The sequence below is a fragment of the Bubalus bubalis genome, chromosome 3 (assembly GCF_019923935.1).
Source record: "Bubalus bubalis isolate 160015118507 breed Murrah chromosome 3, NDDB_SH_1, whole genome shotgun sequence".
NCBI lineage: Eukaryota > Metazoa > Chordata > Mammalia > Artiodactyla > Bovidae > Bubalus > Bubalus bubalis.
Window position 1 is genome coordinate 9,886,741 of NC_059159.1, and position 10,395 is coordinate 9,897,135.

General features: G+C 58.3%; 1 protein-coding gene across 2 annotated transcripts; it reads right to left on the reverse strand.

Annotated features, from left to right (window-relative positions):
• Positions 1 to 10,293, reverse strand: LOC102400900 (galectin 3 binding protein). Of its 2 annotated transcripts, none has more exons than XM_006064118.4 (6): positions 10,138 to 10,293; positions 7,900 to 7,975; positions 6,656 to 6,847; positions 5,847 to 5,978; positions 3,372 to 3,624; positions 1 to 1,331 (listed from the first exon to the last, which is right to left on the reverse strand). In XM_006064118.4, exons 2-6 carry the CDS (start codon positions 7,949 to 7,951, stop codon positions 293 to 295), a joined length of 1,668 nt encoding a protein of 555 aa, XP_006064180.3. In that variant the 5' UTR covers positions 7,952 to 7,975; positions 10,138 to 10,293; the 3' UTR covers positions 1 to 292. The 2 variants fall into 2 exon arrangements, with proteins under 2 accessions (XP_006064180.3, XP_025135408.3); XM_025279623.3 differs by having other exon boundaries at positions 6,656 to 6,856.
• Positions 10,294 to 10,395: the final 102 nt, after the last annotated feature.

The following is a 10,395-nucleotide window of genomic DNA, read 5'->3' on the forward strand; positions in this document are numbered from 1 at the left end:
CCAGGCAAGAAATACTGGAGTGGGTTGCTATTCCCTTCTCCAGGGGATCCTCCCGACCCAGGGGTTGAACCCAGGTCTCCTACGTTGCAGGCAGATTCTTTACCATCTGAGCCACCAGGGAAGTCTGCAGTAGCTGAAGTCTTCCAGTAATTTCCGTAAGCTCAGAGAGATCAACAGAAGCAGGGGGGCCACCTGGTGGCCGGTGGTTGGAGGTGGCTGCAGAGAGGAGGTGAAGGAGGGGAGGTGCCCAGCCTCTGTGCACTCCTGCCCACCCTGACCTCCAGCCTCGAGTCTAGTCCATGCCCGTGGAGTTGGTCAGGTAGAAGGGACGGATGACGACTTGGAACCTGCTGAAGAACCCTGCCGGGCAGGGGAAGAGGGAAGTGCTCCTGGAGCTGTTGGTAGCCAGGGCGCTGGGGATCAGGGCCTTCCAGCCCTTGAAGTCAATGATGTCTACCACAAAGCTCCCCTCACAGTGCAGCAGGGCCCGGTTTTCATAGCCGATGGTGGGATTGGACTTGGAGTAGGTGGACTTGGAGAGAGCCAGGAGTGGGGGGTCATCAGAGGAGCACGAGAACCCATAGTTCCAGCAGCTCTGGAGGGTAGGGAGGTAGACGAAAGACCAGGAGACGGAGCTGTCATGGAAGAGGAAGCTGGGGTGCTGGGGGGTCTGGAAGGACCGGGAGGGGTTGTAACTGGAGCTCATCACAGACTGGCTCCAGGTGGGCGAGGTGTAAAGCCGGGGCTGGTAGGTGCCCTCAGTGAGGTTCAGGCCCCAGTACTGAGCCAGCAGCTCGAAGGGCACGGTGTGGAACTCCAGGGCCTGCAGTATCTTCTTCTGGAAGAGCGCCTCGTGACTCCAGTACAGGGACAGGTTAAACTGCAGCGAGAAGAGGTCCTGGGGTGGCATCATGGGGAACCGCACTTTCTCCACCAAGGCCTCCACTTCCTTGTGGGAGGTGTGCCTCTCCCGGCTCCACTCGTCCACAGCCAGCAGCAGGACCAGCTCGCTGGGCACCACCAGTTCAGTCCTCGAGAGCAGGTCTTGGAGCAGGGCCGGGGGGACACTTGGCCAGGCCTCGGCCTGCGTCAGGGCCCCGAAGTTCCAGGCCAGGAACTGCACACAGATCTCCTCCAGCACGGGGTCCCGGGTGGCCAGAGCATAGGCATAGAGCTCCAGGGGTGTCCGGAAAGAGGGGTCCTGGGGGATGAGGATGGCAAAGAGGTGCCCGCAGTAGCTCTGCAGCTGCTTGGCCTGGTAGGCAGAGGCGAACTTGTGCAAACACTTCACCGACGACAGGGACACGTCGATCCTCCGGGAGTAGAGGTACCTGAGGGGAGACGAGGGCTGATGCCTGGCCACACCTTCTCCCGAAGGATGACAGGTGTGCCCTGGTGCAGGTGTCTGGCTAACTGCTGATACCCGGGGTGTCAGCTATTTCAGGGGGCCTTCGGAGCCCCCTGACTTATCTCCTGAGTCAACCCCCATTCTAAGCTCATGTGGGGGCTGAGAGCCAGGTACACAGGCAGCTGGGCGGATCTCAGACTCCTTGAGGATGTTGCTTCATCCTCATCGGTGGGGATGGTCCCACCTCGATCATCACCATCGTCTTCATGGGCTGGGCCCCAACACCAGGACCTGCTGGCCATCTGGGGCTCTGCCCTTCCCTTTCCCCTATCATGCCCCTGGGCAGAACTCGTGAGTTCCCCACTGGGTGCCCATGGGTGCCCCTGTGCCCCAGCACCTGTCTGGTGCCCCTGTGACATCGGCATCATCATGGGTCACCTCCTGTCTGCCATCCCTGCCAGCTGTGAGCCCTGTGGGTGGCACCCAGTCTATGCCACCCGCCATGTAATTCAGTGAGCCAACAAGAGGCACTTGGCTCGTGAAGACACGTGTGGAGGGAGCCTGCTGGGAGGGGAAACGCCAGGCGATGGCTCCTGCCGTCTCCTGGGAGATGATGAGTGGGGCCCTGCTTTGGAAAGAACCAAACTCTCTCCACCGCTTCTCTCGAATGACGAGCCTTCCAGGGAGCCTCAGACTTGTTGGCTTCCCCATCACCTGAACACGGAGCCTCGGGTGCCCAGAAAGGAGCCGGGACTCCACAGAGTCCAGCGGCAGCAGCAGGGGTGGGCTGGCCCTCGTCCCACCCGCCGCTCTGCCCTTATGTGCTCAGTACATCCTGTGATCCTGCTGTTGAATGTGAACTCGAGAGCAAAAATGGTCCTCTGCACCACGTAGGGGCTGCCGGGCAGAGGGAAGGGGAGTGGGGGGCAGTGGAGGCAGTGAACAAGGGTCTCCAGAGGCCCTCTAGGGCCTGGGTGGGGCTCATTGCTGCCTCTCTGCCTTAGAGGAGGGAGAGAGACAGAGAGAGTGGGAGGGAGGGAGAGACACCAAGATGGAGTGAGAGGCAGAGAGAGACAGGCAGACAGAGACAGGAAGGCAGAGAGAGGCAGAGAGAGCGAGCTGGAGCACATGGCTAGACAGTCCAGAGAACCACTGACTCTGACCAAGGGCGGTGACTGATGGGCTGAGAGGCTGGAGCTAGGCACAGATGCATCACAGACCTCAGTCCTGCTGGGAGGGGCACAGGACAGCTGCCAAGCTCTCATCCTTGGCTGAGAAGACGCCATTTAATCTTTTTAAACTGCCATTTGCCGATTCCTCTTAAATGTCACTTTCGGCTACCTACAACTTTGGGTCATGAGAGGGAACGGCTTTTCATACACTTGGTTCTCTCTTTAAATTGATGCTCCCAGAACGCCAGTCCCTGGGAAGCCCACCCGAGGTGGTGACATAGTGAGCCCCCAGCAGGATGGTCTGTGGGGAAGGGGCTGACCCCTCGGGGGCCACTCTCAACTGGGAGATGGGCTCCCGGCGTGGCTGGCCCACTGGTTAGACTGCCGTCTGGACGGTGCTGCCTGGGGATTTTCTCCTCACTTTCTTCAGGCAGCAGACTTGGATTCCTGTTTCTTTAAAAAAAAAATTTCGCAGGAGCAGATCAGTGAGGTGAGAAGAGGAAGAATGACTTTGATAGTTATTTTTTTGGGTGCTTATGACACCTGAGAGACAGGTGTGGTTTGCCTGTGTGTGTGTGTGTGTGTGTGTGTGAGGGCTGACCCATTTCTCACAGTCCCTGCGGAAAGAATACACAAGAATGTGTGTGCAAAGGTGAGGATGCGTGGCTGTGAAGGTGCGTGTGCGCATGTGTGTGGGTGTGTGAGCACACAAGTGTGCGAGCACATATGCGGCTGCCCTCGCATGTGTTCAGGCGAGCACAGCTGCGGTTGGTGCCACGTCTCTAGTCCCCGGGGTTTTCCTTTGGCGGGGATGCTGCCCAGTCCCCGGGCCCAGCCCCGAGGCCACTCACCTGATGAAGTCCTTGACGACGGGCACACACTCAGCGTCCACCTCCATGGTGACCCTACTGCCCGGCTCCTTCCACAGGCCGTGGGCCTCGGGGTTGGTGGAGAGGATCAGCTTGTGGGCACACATGGCCATCTCGTCCTCCTCACGCACCTTCACCGTGATGAACAGGTCACAGCCCTTCTGGCTCTCAAATATCTGCTCTAGAGCTGCAGGGAGTTCGCTGGATAGGTCGAGGGTGTAGACACCTCTGGTTTCTATGGAGGGGGACACATGTTAGGAGGGGCCCCAGCACTCGCTTCCTCTGTGACCCAAAAATACTTTTGCTCCCCGGAGTCAGATTCTTCCCTTAAACTGTGGATCCTGCCTTATCAACTCAGAAAGCCTCCTGGGGAGACAAGGAAAGAACGGCCCTGGAACACAGAGTACCGTTGGCCCCCGTGGCCCAGAGCCCCACCCCGTCAAACACCCCTATGTCATAGCCCACCTGCCCACCCCCAACATTCAGATGGCACATCTTGGGGGGGATCTGGAGGGGCTGACTTCCAGAACTTGGGGTCCTATCCCAATCAGTCAGTCAATCAATCACCCAGGTGTGACTTTCTAAAACCTGAACGTCCTGCCTCGTCTGGTCTGAAGAGGGTCCCATGGCAATGTGGTTTAGAGCTTTGGGGTCCTTGGCAGCCTCCTACAAGGGACTGAGGCCTAGAGAAGCTACTGGAAGCTCCCAGCCTGGTTTGGGGGTGATGCACCCCCTTTCCCAGCAGAAACAGAAGGCTGCCGATTCAAGGGGTGAGCCTGCAGTGTGCAGACACGGGGTGCAGAGGCACCCCACTTTACTGTGCGTGGCCACGTTTCTCAGAAACGGAAGGCTGCGGCAGGGTCTTGAGCTATGCTATTTTTTTTTCCAATGCCATTTGCTCACTTTGTGTTTCTGTGTCATGGGTTGGCGATTCTCAGTGATCTTTGATGTTACTATTGCAAAAAGACTATGACTTGCTGAAAGCTCGGAGGGTAGTTAACAATTTTTAGCACTCAAGTACTGGGTTCTTTTGGCTGTACCTCATGGCATGCAGGATCCTAGTTCCCTGACCAGGAATTGAACCCATGTCCTCTGCACTGGAAGTGTGGAGTCATAATCACAGTGCCACCAGGGAAGTCCCGATAAAGTATTGTTTAATTAAGGTATGTACATTATTTTTTAAAAAGAATAAAGTGTGTATATTATTATCATTATTTTTACTGCTGGCTTTTCGGGTTTATTGGGGCTTCCCTGGTGGCTCAGATGGTATAGAATTCGCCCGGGATGTGGGAGACTGGGATTCTATCCCTGGGTTGGGAAGATCCCCTGGAGGAGGGCATGGCAACCCACTCCAGTGTCCTCGCCTGGAGATTCCCCATCGACAGAGGAGCCTGGCAGGCTACAGTCCACGGGGTCACAGAGTCGGACACGACTGCGAGGCTAAGGAACAGCGCTGGTTTATTGATTTCATGGCATTGCTCTATTATATTTAGGATTGGCCATTCTTTAAATTTGTTCTCTTCAAAAAAAAAGAGAGAGAGAGAAAATATGCATATTTATGTTATCTAAAACTCTTCATCTTCAATCCTCCCACGGCAGCAAGGCGCCCCGCCCTTGTGCCTAGAGCGGGTTAGTCTCCCTGTACTTCCCCGTGTCACAGCAAGGGGGCGCCGCTGGGCCAGGAGCCTGAGCCCGGTGACAGCTGCTTCCGGTCTCACGGGGATTCTTCACTGCGGTAGGAACTGTGAGCTTTCCCGCCTCTCCTGGAGAGCGGGCATCACCTGGGAACCTTTGCTCAGGCACGCGTGTGATTCGCGTGGAGCCAAATCGGGAGGCAGCGGAGAATCCTAGAACTCGCAGCTAGGATCAGAAAATCTTTGTTCCAGTCTCAGCTCCGCTTCTAAGTGTGTTTGTTTATTCATTTAACTGAAGTATATGGCTCACAATATTATTTTAATTTCAGGTGAGGACCATAGTGATTCAATATTTTAGTATGTACATTGTTCCTTTAGACATAAAGCTGTTGCACATTTAGACGACAGCAGAGTGTACACATAAGTTCTACAGGCACTGGGAAAAAAAATTCACATGACTCGCTTTACTGAGATCCTCGCTTTGCGGCAGTGTCTGGAAACCACGCTATCTCTGAGGTGGGCCTGTATTTGGAAGTGCTTCAGTGCCTGAGAATCAGGTTAAAACAGAGTTATTTCTGAGTGGCTTCAGGGAGAAGGGGGAGGAAGTGGGCACCCCTTGCTGCGAGGTGGTGGGAACTGCAGGCTTTCCCGCCCCTCCTGGAGAGCGGGCATCACCTGTGAACCTTTGCGCAGGTAGGCGTGTGATTCACGTGGAGCCGGGGAACCGGCCTGACCACCGTCCCTGGGATCCAGGCCGGGCCTCTGGGGCCCAGTATGGGGCACCCTGCCGCCCCCCTCCGCCCTCCCCCCCACCCCCACTCACCGTTGGTGCAGATCACACTGGCGTCCTCATCGTGTCTGCAGTTGCTCTGCATCCAGCCCAGGGATGAGCAGTTGGCCAGCGAGGGCTCTGTCCCCGTGCACCTCACCTCGTCCAGCATGATAGGGCCATATCCTGGAAGCACAGCAAGGACAACAGAGCCTGGAGGGGGAGCTGGGGCTCTCGGCCCCAGGAGGAAGGCCCTGCCAACAGTGCTGCTTCCCTGAGAAGCCTAGTAAAGGACAGTCGCAGTTACGCACAGAGATGGAGAAAAGCACTCTGCAAATCCTGCCATCCCAGTAAAGCAGGGCCTAGTTGGTGATGTCCCCTCCAGTGTGGGTCCACGTGGGCACGTGTTTTTACCCGGTACTGTCGTGTGACTACTTGAGCGTGGGTGCAGATCTACTATTGTAACTTTGTACCATGAACTAGCCTTGTTCCACCCGGTCGGTCGGCTTTGTAGGTATCAAATAATTATTGTGTAACTTATGTATCTACCCCTCTGGCTGAATACGTGGATGATTTCTCATTTTTTCAGAGTCATAGGCACTGCACACAGACTTTTCTTTTAGGGGGAAACTGTTTCAAGAAGGTAAAGTCTGGAGTGGAGTTTCTGGGCTGGAGGGAACAGCTGCCAGGCAAGTGGAGTGCAGACTGGGCCGCCAGCTCTTGGCCAGCGCAGGGCTTCTGCCCCTTGGAAACCTTTGCTAGTGGTGGGAATGCCATTTGCACGCCTTAGGTATGACCCCTTCCTGGGCCTGGTTCCTTGGCAGCGCATCCTGCTTTGGGGGACCAGGAGACCTGTGGGTTACCTGGCCCGAAGGCAGCCCCGCCCAGAGCCTCGGTGGCGTTCCGGAAGCCCAGGGCCCGGCAGACGACGCTGGCGTCCGTCAGGTCCCACATGTTCTCACACACCGTCCCCCACTGGCCGTTGTAGTAGATCTCCACGCGGCCCTTGTTGGCGGAGCCCCCGTCAGCCAGCCGCATGTCGCCGTCTTTCACGCCTGTGGGCTCTCAAGGGAGAGCAGAGGTTAGCAAAGATGGAGGCTGGGTGCTCGGCCTTCATCCCTGGGCGGAAACATGGCTACCCCACACTCCTGGGGACCATGGGCTTTCGTGGGGGCTGTAGAGTTCTCCTCAACAGGGGTGAACCCTGGACCATTAGCTTTGAACACCCCATCCATCCTCGAGGGGATCAGACCCTGGGAGGAGTGAAAAATACACATAGACACCCCCCCGCCCCCATACACACACTGAGGGTAGACGTCCCCTTTCTAGTCCTTGAGGTCTGAGTCCTTCATGCCATTGATAGAGACAGGCCAGGGGGGCGCTTGGTGCCACCTGAGAGTGGGGTGGCAGGACCCCAAGGGAAGAACAGGCCCACATTGGCCCCACCTGTGGGTGTCTGGGGCTTGGGTTGCAGCCTGGGCACCATGGCAAGGAGTGCTGGGAGGGATGTTTGGGAAGGCCTGGGGGCAAAGGTCCAGAGCGCCCTGGAAACACAGGAAGAGTATGCCAGACCAGGAGAGAAAGCAGGGTCCCACTCCACATTCATTCTTCTGGGACTCAGCCCGCTGACCTCCCCACCCAGCCCCACCTCAGCCCCTGCTGGAGCCGACAGGGTCAGGCAGGAGCCGGGTGCCAGGTCAAAGGGCACTTCTCAGATGGGGTGTAACAGGCCTTCCATGGGGTCACTGGGAAGAGGAAGGGCCTCTGAGTGTGAAGAGCATGAGGACAGGTGTCCAGGACTCTGGATGCTGACTGTCCAAAGGGCACCGACCCCAGACCCCTCGGGGCTCAGCCGCTCTGTGAGCCCCTCCTGCCTGGTCCCTCTGGTTCCGGCTGGATGAGAATGGAGCCCCTCGACCTCCTCTCCAAATCTCCGAGCCATGAGTGGGGGCAGCCAGGGCTTCACGCAGGAGCAAAGACCCAGGCTGGCCCCTGTGACCCAGGCGCCAGGCAGAACACTGCCTTGACTTTATGCAAGGGGAAGGGGCCGACCTTGTAGAGCAAGGTCACAGACGGCTGCTCTCAGCATTCCTGGGGGTCAGCTCACCTCGAGTCCCTGCGACCAGCAGCCATATCCAGACAAGCCGTAGAGGAGCCATGGCCTTGCCTGGGGGTCCCTTGTCCTGCAGCGAAAGGAGGCAGTGGAGTGAGAGGGTGGAGCTGGACAGGCCTCGGGCCCTCCTCGTGGAGGGTGCTCTGGGTGTCCCAGCGGGGGCCCTCACCTTGTCTGAAGGTGGTCCTCCGAGGATGAGGAAGACTTGCCCAGATGAAGGAGGGGGGGGTCTCTGGGCAGCGAGGACAGTGGGGGGAGAAAGGTGCCCATATCAGAAAGCTAGGCCCTGGGCGTGACTGTCAGGGGGCATGGGTGGGAAGGGCGGGGAGGGAGGAGGCAGAGGGTGCAGGGCCGAGATTGGGGAGCCTGGGGGACCCTGCTCAGGGTGGCTGAGAGATGGCAGGGATGGCTCAGAAGGCAGGCCAGCCTGCGAGAGTACCCTGAGGTCTGCAGCTGCCGAAGAACTTTGCATGAAATGGACCATGTGGAACCTGGAAGGGAGGGGACGAGGGCTGGCAGGGTGGGGAAATGTGTCAGGAGGAGGCCACAGAAGTCCGGGCAGGGGCGACACGGCGACGGACGGCAGTGAAGAGACTGGGCTGGGGGTGGATGGGGGGCGGGGGAAGAGGGCTGAGGGCTAAGACCCAGGCCTCTGCCTGGGCAGCTGGGTGGGGTTGGGGGAGACTGGGGCAGGGGAACGAGACGAGAGGACACTCTGGTCCTGGCACTGCCGCCTCTGAGGTCAGCGTCCCCAAGAAACGGAGGCTGGAGGAGGCAGGGGACCGCAAAGGCCACACAGCCAGCCCTGGGGAAGGGGAGCGGGGGGCACCCAAGTCTCTCCACTTTTGCCGGGCTGTCTTGCCTCTGTAATTCTCATGGCTCGCTTTTTCTCTTGGCCCGCATCCTGGCCCTCACCTGCCTCCCTCCCTTCATGTCCACATACCAGCACAGTGAGGTGGGAAGAGGGGCATGGAGGCAGTGCAGAGTCCCTGCTGCTCTGGCCCAGTGAGGGCCTTGCGACACCCACACCCCGCCTCAGGGCCCAGCCAGCAGGGCTGTGGCCGCTGTTGTTGCACCACTCGAGTCAGGGCCTGGTAACCAGACCCTCTGGGGGCTCCCAGGCACGAGGGTCCGCTGTCACTGAACAGAGAGAGTCCCTGGACCGGACTGCTCACACCACTGGTTCATGGAATCCTGACCACGACCCTGAGAAAGACCTCGTTGATCCCACCTTACAAGTGAGGGGGCTGAAGCCCGGAAGGATAGCCAGCTCTGCTCACACAGCTAGGGAGCTGTGGGTGGTGAGTGGCCGTGGGGGAATCTGCCCAGCAGCCACCCTCTCTTCATTACACTGACCTCAGCTGATGGCCGAGTGGCCAGGATGACCAACCACCCAGCACACTGGGGTCTGTCCTGGTTTTAGCCCTGAAGTCCTACATCCTGGAACATGCTCTCAGTCCTAGGCACATGGGGACGGCTGGTCACCCTCTGCACTCCCCAGAGAGTGGCGGCCACCAGCTTCGCTCATCCTGAAACAGGAACCCAGGGTCCCAGGCAGATGGCCAATCAGGCACTTGGCTCATGGTATGCAAATGTCACTGCCCTCCGGCTGTCTGTGGCCACCCATTTTTGCCTGACTCATTCCAGTGATGAGGCAGAATTATCTGCCCGGGGCCATTCGGCACTCTTGTGCAAATTGGGGAAAGGTGCTCTTCCTTTGGGCAAGCTTAGCCTGAGCTGAAATGGCAACCCACTCCAGTACTCTTGCCTGGAAAATCCCATGGATGGAGGAGCCTGATAGGCTGCAGTCCATGGGGTAGCTAGGAGTTGGACACGACTGAGTGACTTCACTTTCAGGCAACCCACTCCAGTGTTCTTGCCTGGAGAATCCCAGGGACGGGGGAGCCTGGTGGGCTGCCGTCTATGGGGTCACACAGAGTCGGACACGACTGAAGCGCCTTAGCAGGAGCAGCAGCAGCAGCCTGAGCTGGAAAGCACAGATTGGAGGGAGCACCTCGGCTGGACTGCTTGCCCCTTTGGGTGGTGTCCTTGTGAACCAGTGAACAACCTGCCCAACTGGACAGAGAGACACAGGAGCAGCAGTGATGGGCCCTGGTTTCAGGAGGAGCATCAGATCCCTAACTGAGCACAGGCTGGGAGACTTGGCCGCTGCAAGACTACACTGTATAAAGAGAGGGACACCCACCTGAGAGCAAGAGGTTACCAGCTTACCTGCCCGGGGCACCTGCGGATGGCTGTCCTAAGGCCTCCCACTTGCAGAGGAACCTCCAACCCAGAAAACCCTCCCAGGTCAGAGTGTGTCGGGCTGGTCCCAAGAAGCGCTTCTGGAAGCTCAGCCTAGTTTCAATTTCTAGAAACCACCTGACCCTGTTTCCTTCTGGGGTTGGCTGCTGCCAAGGCTTCCTGCTCCCCTCCCCGCCCTTGGCTCTGACTGGGGGTGGCTGGGATGGCGGTGGGGAGGATGGCAGC